The 17,489-nt window shown below is 39.6% G+C and overlaps 1 protein-coding gene across 1 annotated transcript; it reads left to right on the plus strand.

The window, feature by feature from the left end:
- The first annotated feature begins 11,704 nt into the window (after positions 1-11,704).
- Positions 11,705-12,193, plus strand: LOC101650859 (ubiquitin-40S ribosomal protein S27a). The gene has a single exon (XM_013005603.2). The coding sequence runs from the start codon at positions 11,735-11,737 to the stop codon at positions 12,191-12,193; it is 459 nt and encodes a 152-aa protein (XP_012861057.1). The 5' UTR covers positions 11,705-11,734.
- The last annotated feature ends 5,296 nt before the right edge of the window (positions 12,194-17,489 follow it).

Below are 17,489 nucleotides of genomic sequence, written 5' to 3' on the forward strand. Positions count from 1 at the left end.
CATCTCCATCTCTCATCCAGCATCTCCATCTCTCATCCAGTATCATCTCCATCTCTCTGACTCTTTCCTCTCAGCTATTTGGTCCTTTGGTTTCTGCCTCCGAAGGCCAAGAGGCCGGCTCGCTTGTCTTCTTCACAGTTTCATAATCTCGGTGCTACTCCTCTGTTCTGTTTCATGGTCTTTTTGCTTCAGTCTCTCATCTTGGCCGTTTTTCTTAGCTCTGCCACATGGTCTGTGTGTCACAGTATCTGGTGCCTCTGGTACCCACATTCAGCACTTCAGACGGAGATCTCTAATAGATTCCTCTGGTGACGGTTCTTTCAAGAGTTCTGAGATTTCTCTCTGTGCTCCCGTTTCTGAGATGGTTCTTATACACAGAAAAAAATGGCTTTGGCGTAGGTGTTGTTTTTGTTTATTGGTAGACTATATCCCCAAGGAATTCTGGGTATGACTTAGTTCATATCTTCTACTAAGATCAGAACTTAAATCCACCCTAATTCTGTCCACTGGGAGAAAGGTGAAGCTTTCTTCTCCAGTCAACAAAGTCCTGGCAACTCCCAGGGATGGTTCGATTGTGACTTACAGGGTCCCTATGAACCCGAATTGACGAGATGGCAGTGAGTTTTGCTTTTGTTGCAGTTGTTGTTAATCCCACTCATTAGCGTAGCATAGACTCCCGTAAAATGGGATTATAACCAGAGTTGTAGGGTCTAGACAGTGGTTCTCGACCTTCCTAATGCCACTTCCCTTTAACACAGTTCCTCATGTTGTGGTGACGCCCCCAACCATACAATTATTATAATATGTTATAAATCATTTTATTGGGGGCTCATACAACTCTTATCACAGTCCATACATCCATCTATTGAATCAGGAACATTTGTACATATGTTGCCATCATCATTCTCAAAACATTTTCTTTCTACTTGAGCCCTTGGTATTAGATCCTCATTTTATAAATTTATTTTAGTTACTACTTCATAACTGTAATTTCGCAACTGTTATGAATTGGTTGACCCCTGTGAAAAGGTCGCTCAACCCCCAAAGGGGTCACAACCCACAAGTTAAGAACCACTGGTCTAGAATTATAATATATCTGATGAGGAATCGTGGCCAGAATTGTCATATTAATTGATTATAGCTCACCTTCATGCTTCAACTTTAATCTAAGTGCACCTTGGAGAATATTCACATCATGATAAATATCCCCAAATTTGTTTTTGATTATGAAGGGATATACATCAGGTTCTCTACAAGATTTTAGCCTGGCCACAATCACAGAAGAAGATTCTATGTAGACCTAAAGTGTCGAGCTTCAATGAGGTATTTTCTAAGATACTTTTAAACACTGTTGTGGTATATAATTTATATTCCCGAGGGCAACATGTGAAGCATGTTTTCACATAGGATTTCTCAAGGAAATTCCATTTGATTCTTTCATACATCTTCATGCAGGTCTAACTGTTATTAAAACTTCTAATGAACAGGCCAAGTGTATGCTTGTGAAACATGACATTGAGAAATAGAAGAGATTGAATCAATTATTCAAAGAATGAAAGAGATCTGCAGAGGACAATTTGTAACCTTTAAAGTTTTGACTTTTATATATAAAGTTAAATTCCTTTCCCATCCCACCCACACTCATTCTGGAATGGTGAATTAGGAAGTACAAACAATCACATCCTGTAGTACAAAACAGAATATAGGATAAGGGAGCAAAAATGTAACCCCCAATAAGCTTAACAAAAGGAAATACAGGTGCTACAATCTGTGCATAAACCTTAAGTATCTCTTAATGAACAAAAACAATAAGCAAAATACACAGGTTACAAGATGGATACTAATAATATTTGTCTTCCAGATAAAGATATAAGGATTAAATATTACTTGTTTAACTCCAATTATAGCTGAACGTCCATGTAGTTTTGACAAAGTGAATTCAAAAGCCAAGACAAAATACAACAACAAAAACAGCCACATAGAACCTATGAAGTGGGGCTTCAGAGTAAAAATTACTTGTTTACAATCTCTTTTCAAAGTACAGTAATATAGCAATGTAATTATTTATATTAAATTTTAAAACTTTATGATTTGCATAATATGTTCATCTCAGTTGGTTGGCATTTTTAAGCTCTAAAAAAATTAATTTTCCAATTAGATATTTTCCAGATAGTGAGGTTGAGAGGTTTTTAATTATTTATACTTTTACATAAATATAGTAGTCCAGCTGCCAGAATATTTTATCCTCTCATTGTAAAAGGCCAGGAATAATGTTAATGAATTTCAGTTGTCAAGCACTTAAAGGATGTTGTTAATGGAATGACAAAATGTCTCACCTCATTGTGTGATTTTAGCCTCAGGTGTGCATTTTCCTGTATTGCATGACGCCCCAACAGATCTCCGGCTGGAAAGAAGCAAGCAGGTGCAATCAAAACTAAAGTATCTGTACGTGGAGACACATTGTTTGGATGGAGGGCTGCGCAAAAGCCTTTAGGACAAAAGAGGACACAACCGTTTAGAAGGATGAACCGAAACAAAGCCAAACTCACTGACATCAAGGCAATGCGAACTCATAGCAACCCTATCGATCGGGGTAAAACTGGCCCTCCCTGTGAGTTTCCAAGACTGTAGCTCTTTACAGCAGTAGAAAACCCGTCTTTCTCCCGAGGAACACCAGGTCGTTTTGACTGCTGACCTTGTAGATAGCAGTTCATTGCTTAACCACAATGCCACCAGGGTCCCATAGGAAGAACAGAAGCACCTCACACAATATTAACAAAAGGTAACTTTACTAGAAGTTCCCTTGAAACCAGAATATGAGGACTACACACCAAGAAACCAAATCTCATGTAGAGCCTGAGAAACTGCCCTGCTTTTGGTTTGTTGGTTTGTTTGTTGTTTTTGCTGTTGTTAGGTGACATATTGGTTCGGAACCACAACAACCTTACACACAACAGAACAAGACCCTTCCCAGTCCTCACAATTGTTCCTAGACCTGAGTGCGTTGTTGAGGTCACTGATGGATCCATCTCCTGGAGGGTCTTCCTGTATTTCTCTGCATTTCCTCTTCCCCAAGCAGTATGTCCTTCTCCAGGGACTGATCTCTCCTTGCATGTCCAAATCACGTAAGACAAAGTCTTGCCATCCTTGTCTCTAAGGAGAACTCTGGCTCTACTTCTTCCAAGATTGATTTGCTTGTCTTTTTAGCAAACGATGCCATTCCTCTTGCTTGTGTTATTCCAAAAATAGTAAATCATATGATTTTCTGATTCAAAATGGCCAATACCAGTCAGTTTCAACTCACTAATGTCGAAGATACAGGTGTTTATGCTCAAGATCAAGGAGCTGTAGGTCAGTGAGCCAAATGTAGGATACAAATGCAGTGAAAAGTACATACGTTTCCCCCCACAGCATCTCCATCTCCATCCCTCAGGAAATACCCTCTCTATGGCCTCAGGGCTGTGATTGAATTAGGGGTTGCAAATAAGGCTTTCGGAGTAACCAGCTTCCCATGGCCACATTCTAAAAACACTGCCTGTTGCTTTCTGTTGCTTTAGGGCTGTGACCTGAGTAAGGGGCTTGCATGCATGTCAATCTCCTGAAAATTAATTGGCTACTCACAGCTGGTTACATTGAGGGTTGACTACACTATGTTAGGTCATGTCATTGGGAATCACTGGGCTTTAAATGCCAATGCATTGAGAAATATGTTCCAGCAAACTTGAAACAAAATCTATCTATCACACTTGCAAAAAGCATCTGGGGCCCACATTGGCCATTCTCCAGCACCCATGGCTGATTGGAACAAAGCAGAGGTCAGATAGGCCTGCTACCTCTCTTTCCATTGTGAGCTTTTCAGCTGGGTTCTTTAATTCACAGCAATGCCCACACAGAACTCACAGACTCTGCTCATGTTTATGGCATTTATTAAGGGAGCTAACAAGTTAAAAATCATGTGTGAAATGTTCAGCATACAGGTTTTCAGTCAGAGCAGGTTTTTCTCTGCCACGCCTCCAATCTGGCCTCTTTCTGGCACTTGGTCTCACTTCTGCCCTGATTTGGCAATATTACAAAGTTCTTTTAGGAATGCCAATAAATGCCCAGGGAACATGATATTCTGCTATGAGGTTTGACCCAAAGTCACCCAGCTCTGCCTCCATCGGTAAATAAATCCAACTGCCATCATTGAGTGCCCAGAGATTCCCATTTTACAAGCCAACCTCCTGCCCACAAACGCTAAGCTTTATTTGCTGTATGGATTGGGAAATTCATGGCCCTGTCTCCTGCACTCATCCGATTCTATTGTTGCTGCTCTTATGCTACTCCTGAGTTATCAAAGCTTTCTTATAGATAAAGGAGGTTCCAGGCACAGAAAGCTTTGGTCCAAAGGACATGCTCTAATTCTGGCTAATGTTTCTTCCCTGGAGTGAGATGTTTCCTGCTTTGTTCTGAGATGACTCATTTTACTCCCAGCAGGATGGCAATCACAATCTATTTTGTTAGCAATCACTGACAACTGAAACATATAATTCAATCAGTATCTTCCCACAATGTGTGACCTTGGCCATCAGGAAAATGAAGGTGATTTGGTGGGAGTAAAAAGGATCTGGTTAGTAGAGACACAAAAATAATTATTGGCACTGCAACAATATACTCATTATCAATGAGGAGCCTATACATATCTCCTTAAATGATAGATAATTTCTAAATAAATATAATATTAAAGTCATATTTACACATAACATGGTACAACTAACAAACCTATAGCTGAAAATCAACTACCCTTTTCACATTTTATATTTTATAAATTAACAAAACAAAAATATTTGATGCATAAATGTGAGAAATAAATAAGGTCCTCACTTCTGTAACTGATTAGTTACTAGTTATTTGCCTGGCAGGATCACCCACACCTATGTTCCTGAAGGGTCTGGGCCACTAACTGTCATGTCGGAATTAGATTTCTGTAGTTCACTATTGACTTTAAACATAGGACATGTAGTACTAAAAGATATCCTAAGGATCCCCTGAATTCCAGACATATACTCCTTTGCCTTTACTGTGCAACATCAATAAAATTTCCTCATGGTAATCAGGATCAATCACACAACTAAATACAATAACACACTTTGCTTATTGACCCCAAAGCATGAGGTGTCCAAAATGTTCAGGAACATTCTTAACATACAGTTCAAGGGGATAAGTGACATGTCTTGGTGTAGGAGAATTACTGCTCTTGAATTTATGACCTGAAGAGCCAAATAGCAAAGGGTCAGAGTGACGGGTAGCAAGCTCACCAAAATGTTGCTAGTGAGTCACTAAGAACAATGATGACTGGTTCCACTAACATTTCCTCTCCTTGGTTTCTAGATCAGTAAATTCTGCCTATTGGAGAAACATCACCATATATTGGATGATGCTTTAGGGAACATTCAACCTCCTGGAGAATATTGTTGCAACCTTAAAGGAATTCCCACGTAGGTGTTGTAATTCTGTTTTTGTAAGGCCATTCTATTATTCTATAAGGCAAGTTGCTTCAAGATTATGTGGGAAATGTTAAGAGCAGTGGAGTTCATGTGTGCAGGCCCAAAGCAGGACTGCATTTGTTATGAAGTGTGTCCCTTGATCTGAGTTAATACTGTGCAGGATACTATGCCACTGGATAGGGCATTGTGTAAATTCATGTGTGATAGATTTGGCAGAAACATTGCATGCAGAGAAGGCAAATCCATATGATTGTGTATATTAGGGTGTCCCTCAGAAGTGTGCCAACATTGAAGCTGTGTTATTTGTTTCCCTGTTTTTTAGTAAATTTAGTAGGCATGGAATCTATAGGGAAAGAAAACATAACAAGGAGTCGGGAAAGCAGTAATATAGGGGCTGGGGGAGATAAAAGGAAATGACACTGAGAAGCCCAGGAAGGAAACATATGAGACTGATTATGGAAGCAATGGTACAATTATGTTTGAAATGATTGAACTATAGAATGATATGATATAAGCATTAAGGCCCAAGCTACAGCAATTTAATAAACAATAATAAATAAATAACATAGATCCAAGAAGGGATTTTGGGCAATCACTAAATCCTAACTCCAACCTAAGAACAATTAGTTCTCACACCATGGCCCTGCTTGATACTCACCTTCATGAAATGATCACTAAAGATAAGACTGCTACAGCAAAATGGGCGAAGAAAAGTAGATGGTGCCTGGCTATGAACAGAAATAGTGAGTGGGGTCTTGATGGCTTGCATTCAAACAAGTAGCCATTTAAGCGAGGAATCAACTAAGTCCACCCAGAAAAAAGCACACCAGCTAGCCTGATCCAAAGATGACAATTACGAAACTTAAATATGGTCAAGAGAAAGTATCAGAGATAAAATTATGAACACCCAATTTGTAGAAGACAGTGCAGGACAGAGGGATCCCAAAAGTCATCTGCAAAGTATATAGTCAAGAGTGAGCTGCTTGCAGATCCCCTATAGCTAAAGCCAAACAGCGCCACCAGCAGGCAGAGACCATTGCAACTTTGATGATTGTGGATAGAACTCCGTACTTGGCCTGTTGACCTCCCGTAGACACGTCCTGACTTTGCTCTGAGGGCAAGTATCTCTTAGATGTTCCATGGCAACAACTTCTGCCCTGACTTCTTGGATGTTGATGGGGATCTACATCCTCTCATTTATTATATGTAGTTTTGTCTTTATACTACTGTGGTCTTATCCTTGCCATAAAATAAAATGAAATAAAATAAAAGAAACTGAAAAGACTGAATCTGAGAACTAAAGGAAATAACGTGCTCACCGTATCGTAAATTGAAAGAAATCAAGAAAAAAAATTCAAACCTTAAGTTTAAATCTTAAAATAGCCTTTGGGAACAATAATGAATGTTCCATGAAGCAACAAGTGAAGATGAAAAGAATACACAGAGTCACTGCACACACACAAAAAGAGACCAAAAACTAGGCTCCATTCCACTATCTTAGGAGGTAGCACACAAATGAGAGCCAATTGTGCTGATGGAAGAAGTTCAAATTGCACTGAATTCATTAACCCAAAACAAGGCTCCACAAATTATTGTTGAAATATTTGAATAAAGTGATGAAGCACTGGAACCCATCAATCCTTTGTGCCAGGGAATTTGGGAGATAGCTACTTGGTCAACTAATAGGAGGTGATACATATTTGATATTTGTACCCATTCCAAAGGAAGGTGGCCCCACAGAATGTATAAGTTATAGAATAAAATCATATATATGGCCTTCAATTAAACTTGCTGAAGACCATCCAGCAATGATTGCAAGAGTACATTGACAGGAAACTGCCAGAGCTTCAAACTAAATTCAGAAGAGGGCATGGAACAAGGGAAATCATCCTGACATTGGATAGATCTTGGTTTAAAGGAGGAATACTAGAAAGATGTTTACTCTGTTTCATGGCCTATGCAAAGCCATTCAACGGTGTGAAATGGCGTAAACACAGAATCACCTTGAGGAGAATGGAAATCCTAGAACACTTCATTGTGATCCTGTGAAACTTGGATCAAGAGGCAGTTAAACTAACAGAACAAGGAATGATGCATGCTTTAAAATCAGGAAAGGTGTCTGACAGGTTCGTATCCTCTTATTTAAACTGTATGCTGAGAAAATCCTGGAAGTAGCTGGATTATATGAAGAATGAAGCATCAGGATTGGGGGAAGGCTTATTAAAAACCTGAGTTATGCAGATGGCACAACCTTGCTTGCTGGAAGTGAAGAGGACTTGAAGCACTTGTTGATGAAGATCATGGATTTTAGCCTTCAGTGTGGACTACAACCCAATCAATATAAAGAAGACGCAAAGCCTCGCAACTGGACCAATAAGTAACACCTTCATAAAGGCAGAGAAGGTTGAAGTCAAGGACTTGGTCTTTCTTGGATCCACAACCAATGCTCAGGGAAACAAAGGTCAAGACATCAAAAGACAATTTGCATTAGCTAATTCTGCTGCACAACACTTCTTTACAGTAGTGAAAAGCAGGGATGTTATGTTTACGACTAAGGTGAGTCAATCCCAAGGCATGTTATCTTCCATGGCCTCATATGTATGTGAAAGTTGGACACTGAATCCAGAAGGCCGGAGAAAAATTGCTGCATTGGGATTGTGATGCTGGAGAAGAACATTGATAGTGCCATGGGCTGCTAACAGGACAGGCGAAGTTGTCTTTGAGGAAGTGGGTAAGAGTGCTCTTTAGAGGCAAGGATGACAAGACTTCAGTTTATATACCTTGGACATTTAAGGAGGGGCAATTCCCTGAAAAAACAACATAATGCTTTGTAAAGTGGAGGGTGACCCAAAAGAAGAAAGCCCTCAATTGAGTAGATTGACAGAAGGCCTGAAGCTATGGGCTCAGGTATAGAGACATTTATGATGGTGGCATAGAATCAGAACGTGTTTTATTTGATTGTACAGAGGGTTGCTATGGTTCAGAACCAACTCGGCGGCACAAAATAATGACACCAACAACAGTCTCACAAGACTAAACCCCTAGAAAGTTCACTGACCTGGAAAGCACTTGACTTTTTGTCTGGCTAGTTTCCCATTCACTAAGGAGCCCTGGTGAAATAGATGTTAGGTCTTAGGTTACTCTCTACCAGGTCAGCAATTCCAAAAGATGGGAGTGCAATGGAAGCATGTTCATGTATGATGTGCCACATGAAGAGAAGATTTCTGAGCCTATGAACTGGTGCATATGGCTGCTGACTTTAAGGACAGACTGTCCTGATTTGACTTTGCTTATGAATGCGGACTTCACAAATTTTCAACTGGAATAAAGATTGTTCACATCAAAGAATATAATGGTCTTCTCAGCACACTGGGTTGAGGTAAGTGGGCAGTATAAAAATTGGATACCAAAAATGGGGCAGATCGAGGTATGAAGTGACTGGCTTACAAACTTTCATACATAGGGGAATATACTCAAAGGAATATATTCATATAATTATGGTGTAGGTGTTCTCTTAACTGCATTTTTTAGGCATAGAATATTTTGTTATTCATTTATAGACTATTATGTTTAAATGAGGCTTTGGCACATATTGAATTGTATGCATTTTAGTTTTATCCTATTAGGTACAGATATGATTTTATTATTGTTTTGTTTAAAATATATATATGGCTGAAGGGTTGTGTAAGTGTCAAGTAAACAAGGGGTGATCTGAGGCAGTTGCATAATCCATCACCTTGAGGAAGGGGTGGAGTCTGGTCTGTCAATCAGGTTGCAGCTTGATGACCTCATTTGGAGGCACAAAGGCGATAAATAGCTCAATGGAGGTGGGACACACTCAATCCCTGTGAGGCATTCCTGTTTACAAGACACATGGAGCTATGCTAGTGTCCTGGAGCTGGAGGAGTCATGGTGGAGATCTCTGCCAGCACTGAGATGCCTCCACTGCCACTGGATCCACAAGACTTTCCACCCAGTGGCCTGTGATCTTCCTGCATTCCATGTCATTATATGTGTTGCGTGAGGCTGAAGAGGTATTTATACATTGCTATCGGACATATGGGCTAATATCTGACTTATGGATGTGATACGGACTGGGCTGTGATGTTTTCTCAAGATACAATTATATATATATTTATTTTATATATATATATATAGCTTTATATAAAACTCTTTCTTATACACATATGAGTGTCTATGACTTTTGTTTCTCTAGTCTACTCAGACTAACACAATGGGGCTTTCTACTTTCATAGTCACATTATTATAAACCCACAGGAGAAGTTCTAGCTGGCCTAAAGGGCCATTATGAGTTTGAATCTACTCAATGAGAGGGAGTTTTGTTTTTTGGTTTTTTTTACATGCACACGTTACCAATAAGTCTAGATTAATTATTACTTCTTCCTTATTTCTTCTAAACACCATAATGCAAAAAAGCTAGGGACCAGTGTGGCATGAGATGGAAGAGAAAGGTTTCTATGAAGTAAATTATGGCATAATGCTAGAGCATTGATATTACTCTGATAGGACAATGAAAGTCTATTGTTGTCCTTGGAAGCCAAAAGCTAGCTGGTCCTGGAAATCCTTCAAAAATGGAATTGAGGCCAAAAAAAATTACTTACAAAATTAATAGCTGCATACCAGTTACCATTTCCTTCAGCAACAAAGTCACATCTTGAACACAGCTACACCTGAAGCCACCATTTGATGAAGTTTATTATAATCCGGTATTATTTCCAAAATTCATCTTAATCGGTGAGTTATATGGGGATGTGGTAGGAATCACCAGCCCTGCATCATGTAAGTTCTTGAGGATGCACCTCATCAATCTCTCAAGGAATGTAACACCGCTTTTGCTTACCTACGTTCCTAGGCAGGGGCAGTTCCAAGGACTTCTTCTTGGCATTTCCTGCCATAGCATCCTTTATTCCACTCTCAGACTTCCAATTTTCAATTTCTGAGTATGTTTATTTAAATTATACATTCTGGAACTCTGGAAAATAATGTAGTTCTGGAGAGTCACTGAATTCCTTTTGAGATGAACCTGAGTTAAGAGTTTGACTTCCATAAGCCCCTATACTGGCCATTGGGCATTTAAAATATTTGAGTCCCTTGGGATTATTGGCAATTTTGAACTGTTATCCAGAAATCGCCAGGAAGTATGATTTTTTTCCCCATGATGAACAAGCCCTGTTGGTAAATGTTTTCTATTCCATTGGGGAAGGTCGGGAGAAAAAGACAAATGGTTGAAAATGTGGTGCTGTAGTGGAGTCCTTCCTCAGAGGTATTCAGCCTTCCTTTCAGCAAAAGTATTGGGGACCTGTGAATGGCTCAAGTCTGGAAATTGATTGCTGGTTTATGACTCTCTATTCTGGACCATTGAGTTAGAATGCCATTTATCTGACCTAGAATTCTTCCACTTGTACAGATCTAGTAAATATTGTTTTACTTTTCCATCTATTTCACTCCCAGAGACACACTTCCTAAGTGGCCAACTCCATAATCCATAGCAGTAAGGCTATTCTAATTATATTGCTCTGATGCTGCTATTTTCTGCACCTAACTTGTTGATTTAATGCTGCCACTTGACTCCTACTATTATATATCCCAATCAGATCCATTGTAGTTAGGCACCTTAATTCAATTAGGACAATTCCAATTGTCAAACGTGTATTACATAAAATTACAATTACAACAACCTTCAAATCTGCTGGAGTTTGCTTCACAAATGTGTTCCTCACTACTGTGATACAAAGGAATCTATGACTCTGCACTGATAAATGCATTTCACATATCAATCTCTGTAATACTTTGAACACTTTCTTCTATTGCAGGGGTGTCAAAATCAATTAAAACGTGGGCCATTTGGTGCAACAGGCAAGATTCACGTGGGCCACATCACATTTAGAAATTTTGTTAAATTTATATTTTGACATGAGGATTCAGGTATATGGACAGGATAATGAAAACACTATAATTACTTTTAGTTAAACATTTATTTTATTTAATGATTTATAAAACTAAAATTATTCTTTTTTTTACCCAAAACTCGCCAGCACTTTCCTCTTACTAGTTTTCACTTACCTCTTACGTTGTGACTGGAAAATATACCAAAGTAACTAATAAAAAACACAAAATGCAGTGAGTGAACTCCTCAGGCCACTCTGCTCAGCGGCCACCCCTGCCTCCGTCATGCGACCAGGCTCTAACCCGTCTTTCCCTCGCACCCAGGTGGGGCCGCCGCCAGGATGCAGATCTTGAAGACCCTTACGGGGAAGACCATCATTCTGGAGGTCGAGCCCTCGGATACGACAGAGAATGTGAAGGCCAAGATCCAGGACAAGGAAGGAATTCCTCCCTATCAGCAACGGCTCATCTTTGCTGGCAAGCAGCTGGAAGATGCACGTACCCTGTCTGACTACAACACTCAGAAGGAGTCCACTCCTCATCTTGTGCTAAGACTTCGTGGTGGTGCTAAGAAAAGGAAGAAGAAGTCTTACACCACTCCCAAGAAGAACAAGCATAAGAGAAAGAAGGTGAAGCTGGCCGTCTTAAAATACTATAAGGTGGATGAAAATGGCAAAATCAGCCGCCTTCGGCGTGAATGCCCTTCAGACGAGTGTGGGGCTGGGGTTTTCAAGGCCAGCCACTTTGACAGACATTACTGCAGCAAGTGCTGTCTGAACCACTGCTTCAACAAACCATAGGACAAGTAACCGTACTGGTTAATAAAGGCCATGAACATCTAGAAACAAAACAAAACAAAAAAACCCACAAAATGTTGCATAGCTGACAAACGTGATGCACAATCGTAATGACTTCCCTCTAAAAATGTTAATTAGCGCTGTTGCTAGGTGTGATTCATAACACCACAACCCAGAGAACTCTTTTTAACCTTTTCGCTACTGGGATCTGTTTACATTACATGGCACTGAGAGTGGCATACATATCGCGTCCAAATGTCACCAGAACTGAGTCAGCGTGTTTGTACATGTCCACAGGCCCCCAGGAAAGGCACTGGGCCATGTGTATACTCTTCTTCGGTAGTTAAAAGGGTAACGAGGGAATTGTGTGTATGGTATTGCCTAGATCTCCCCTAAGCACTATTTTCTTCATAATAATTTTTTCTAGTTTCACTTTGTTTCAGAGCATCATGGGCCACAAAAAATTACCTCAGGGCCACCACTTTGACATCCCTGTTCTATAGTATGCCAAGATAAATCTGGGGCTTCAATTTCAATTATTGTAGGCTATTTTGCAATCTGTGTTTCAGCCAACCAACTAAATAAAGTATTAGATCTTCCTAACCCCTTGAACTGAAACATTGAATAATCTCTACTCTGTTGTTCCATATAAACAAACTCAGAATTATTTAGCCTGATGTTCCTTGCACCATTGTCCCATGCCCTTAATAACCATTCTCATATTTATCCCCAATCATTTTGTTTGTGCGTATTAGAAAACTCAAGCAGTTCTTTGCTAATCTATTGCACTTCTTCATGGGATCCCATTTGGACCTTGAATTTTGGAACTTTATAGAACTTAAGTCTTGTTACAGGTTTGGGAGCAATAATGTGTAGTGACGTGGTTTCCAGTGGACACTCAGAAATATCTTGAAAGACATCTACCTCAATTGATGCTCTAAGAAAAGCCACAACTGCCATATACTGTATATACTCAAGTAAAAACTGACCTGAATATCAGTCGAGGCATCTAATTTTATCCCCAAACCTGTATTAAAAATGCGCTGAAAAACTTGGCTTGTATACGAGTATATACGGCAAGTATGAACAATTGGGTTAATATACTTAAGTGTAGATAGAAGCTTACACTTTAGATGTGAGGGAGGGTACGATTGGCTGAAATGACTTTATGGAATTAGAGCTCAGCAGCACATCTTTCTGATTATCTTCCCTTATGCCCCCTTCCCAAATGTCAGAGTACTCTTTCTTCCCCCAAAATGCCCTCATTTTACCCTAAGACACCTTTCAAGACTGGCAATTTAGTTGGCATTGCAACTCAGCCAGTGTTATGCTAAGCCTCTGGAAGAAGAAGTTCAAGCTGAACTGAAAGCATCAGCCAAAGCAAGGCTACTGAAATTGATGGAATAAAATTGAAATTCTACAGAAAGCAAATGAAAGAGTGGAGTCACTCACTCATCTATGAAAATAAATTTGAAAGACAGCTACTTGGCCAACTGACTGATAGGAATCTATATCTGTATTTTGTCCCACAGAAAAGTGACCCAACAGAATGTTCAAATTATAGTATATCATTGATATCATATACAAGTAAATTTTGCTGAAGATCCTCTAACAATGGTTGTAGCAGTGCATGGAAAGGGTGATACTGCAGATTCAGGCTAGATTTGGAAGATGATTTGGAACAAGGGATATCATTGCTTATATCAGATGAGTTGTGCCTGAATGTAGAGAATACCAGAAGGATATTTATTGTATGCAGTCAACTATGCAAAGGCACTTGAATGTATACATCATCATAAACTGCGGATAACCTTAACCTGATGGGAATTCCAGAACACTTCATTGTGCTCATATGGAGCCTATGCACGATCAAGAGTCAAACAGAACAAAAGTAAAAACAAAACAAAGAAATATGCCTGGTTTAAAATCAGGAAAGGTGTGAGTCAGTGTTGCATGCTCTCAGTAAACCCTCAAACACCAATAGGTAAAATCATGATAAATCAAGAGGCAATTGGAATTGTCAAAGATTGTTTTACTTTTGTTGGATTCACAATCAATGCTCATGGAAGCAGCAGTCAGAGGATCAAATGACACATGATATTAGGTAAATCTGGCTGCAGAAGATCTCTTTTCAGGGGGCCTCAAACTTTTTAAACAGGGGGTCAGTTCACTGTCCTTCAGACCTGTTGGAGGGCCGGACTATAGTTTAAAAAAATAAAAAAATGAACAAATTCCTCTGCACACTGCACATATCTTATTTTGAAGTAAAAAAACAAATGGGGCAAAAACACCCAGCGGGCAGGATTAAAGTCCTCTGTGGGCCGCATGTGGCCCACGGGTCGAAGTTTGAGGGCGCCTGAAAATCATTGAGAAGTAGGAATGTTACCATGAGGACTGAGGTACACCTATCCCAAGGCTTGTTATTTCAATTGTCTTATTGTGATAGTTAGGTTTATTGTGCCGACCTGGCCAATAGGAGCATGTGGGATTAATAAGGTCACAGTTTGATTGGAGGACAAAGAGATAAATGGCTCGGCAAGCCGCACTTCTCTTTCTCTTGCTTTCTGGTGGTTAGACCAGCATGTGACTGCTAGTTCTCTGCCTCAACTTGTAAGCTACATTACCTGTGGGACTGCCAACTAGTGAATCGTGTTGCTAGAGCTTGAAGTTTCTCGAGGCCTGCTTTGCCATGCTGCTTGTTGTATACATCACTTGAGCTTGGGACATTCAGATCCTGTCGTCTGGCTGACTGTTGGTGTCCAGCCCTGTTGTCTGTTGCCTGTGGCCAGACTGCCTGCACTGCACTATGGAAGATTCAGGTGTCTGCTTCCTTGATCTTGGACCCAAGGCTCTCCTAAGTTGAAGGACTTCCAGTATATTAACTGTTCCATAGAAGTAAGTTGAACTGAGCCCTCTGTACTGCTATGTGGACTAATTAGCTGTTATATTCCTTCATGCTGTATCTATCATCTATCTATCTATCTATCTATCTATCTATCTATCTATCTATCTATCTATCTAAAAAAATCATAAGTGGCCTGGTTTTGTTTCTCTAGAGTACACTGTCTAACACACTCTTATACATGTGAAGTATATGAGTTAAGTCATACAACACACTCATTCAATGTAAAAATTGAATAAGAAAGAGCAAAAGAAATTAGTGAAATTCTACTATGGTGTTTCTGAAAGATACTGATGGTGCCGTGGACTGCAAAAAGATCAAATAAACTTGTCTTGGAAGAAGAACAAAGAGTATGCTCTTTCGAGGCAAGGGTGGTGAGACTTGTTCTCATGTACTTCTGACATACTGGCAGAATACCGGTTTTTGGAGAAGGACATTATGTTTGGTAAAGTGCAGGAGGAGTGGGAAAGAAGATGTGTCTCTGTGAATGTGATACATTGCCACTGTGGCTGCAACAGTGGGCTCAAGCCCAAGAACCATTTTGAGGATGGCACAGTACCAAGTAGTGTTGTTTTTTTTTTGGGGGGGTATTCATAATTTTGCTTGAGTTGGAGCTGTATGTATATATATATAGATATATAGATAGATAGATAGATAGAGATAGAGAGAGAGAGAGAGAGAGAGAAGAGTAAAAGACAGAGAAACAGAAATTTATATAAAAAAAAAGAGGTTTACATATTTGTAGAAGCTTGCTTGCAAGTCTAGACTGAGTTCCATGGGTCTTTTGTTAAGCTGTATAATTTTCCTGACCTGCAAAGCTTCGGGTGCTAATGAATCCAAGAGTGGCAAGAAGATCACAATATGTTACCAGGAGGTTGAAACAAAAAGGTCTAAGAGCAATAAGCCAGATGTGTGACTGGAGAGGCAAATGAATCAAAGGTTAGCAGATCAGATGGTAAGTCGGATGGTAGACAGTTGGTGGCTTCTGATGACAGCTTAATTGTAAAGAATCAGAGGTGATTGAGTCAGATGTACGATCCAAACCCTGATAAAAGAAAGCAAGCTTCTCCACAGGGTTCATTCATATAGGAAGTAGGACACACCCCCAAGGAAACTTTTTTCCAATTGGTGTGGTCTAACTCGGAAGATTGCACTCTACCCTAGTCTGTGTAGACTTGATGAACTCCTCACACCAGTTTTATTTTGAAGTTGATTACACTGTGTTAGATACATCATAGCATATTGCTAGGTCTTAAGTTTCAAATTAAGACCGTTAAGCATCTGGCTCCAGTCAAGTTGGCCTATTACAAATCATTTACCTGATTAGTAAAGCATATCTGTCTTGAACATTGTTCTTTTTTAAGCAAACAGCCAATGCTGTGAAGGCAGCAGTAAAGGAATCAAACCATATATTGCCTTGGGCAATGGTGGTGCAATAGATCTGTTTTTTATACAAAGATTTCAGTTTGAGAATGAAAGTAGGCCCAACCCCAAACGTATTTTCATTACTCTGCTTCATATGGACCATGAAAAAGGATGACAAAAATAATGGTGGCTTTGAATTATAGAGCACTGTTGAATATATTGAATGCAATTGGGCTTGCTAGAAGGAAGAAGACATTTGACTTAAAAGTGATAGCCAGAAGGCAACACGGAAGAAGATAGGAGGAAAATTTGTGTCACGAATTTTAGGCATTTATCAGGAGACACCAGTCTCTGGTGGAGGACATCATGCTTGGAAGAGGGTCACCGAACAAGAGGATGACCCTCAGGAGATGAACCGAAACAGGGCTGCAACTGTGGTCTCATATCTGACATCGATTGGGAGTGAGGATGGTGCAGGGCTGAGCTGTGTTCTTTCTGTTGTACATAGTATCACTATGAATTAGACCACGTGAGTCCAATTCATATAAATGCTAAAGAGTCGATGGAAAACTAAGTTTACATTAATGGAGAGGAACAATTTAGGGAAATGGGAGTGAGAATTGTTGAACCATTTGAAATGGATAGTTAATGCTCCTTAATTGGATAGAGAGAAATTATTGGCTTGTATGTGTAGCTGCATATATTTACAACAACAAAAACATAAAATAAAGTAAATTGTTTACATATATATAATATGTACACATTGCTGTGTTCTGAAAGGAAATCCAATGAGATAGTTAGCAACAAATGAATAGAAGCTAAAGTAGGAGTCACGAGGCATTCACGTTTTAGGGACATGCTATTAAACGCTTGCCCTAGTACCCCACATTTCTCAAATGACTTTTAATAACTCATGACCAGTGACTTTTGGAATCTAAGCTTCTGATATCCCCCTTATGTCCCAGCCTGCTCTTTCCATTGTTTTCACTCTCAGTAAATGATAATCTTTGCATGGCCCAGGATAAATCCCTA

This window comes from Echinops telfairi, unplaced genomic scaffold (genome assembly GCF_000313985.2).
Source record: "Echinops telfairi isolate 266 unplaced genomic scaffold, ASM31398v2 ScPeMD7_7468;HRSCAF=8506_0, whole genome shotgun sequence".
Taxonomy (NCBI): Eukaryota; Metazoa; Chordata; class Mammalia; order Afrosoricida; family Tenrecidae; genus Echinops; species Echinops telfairi.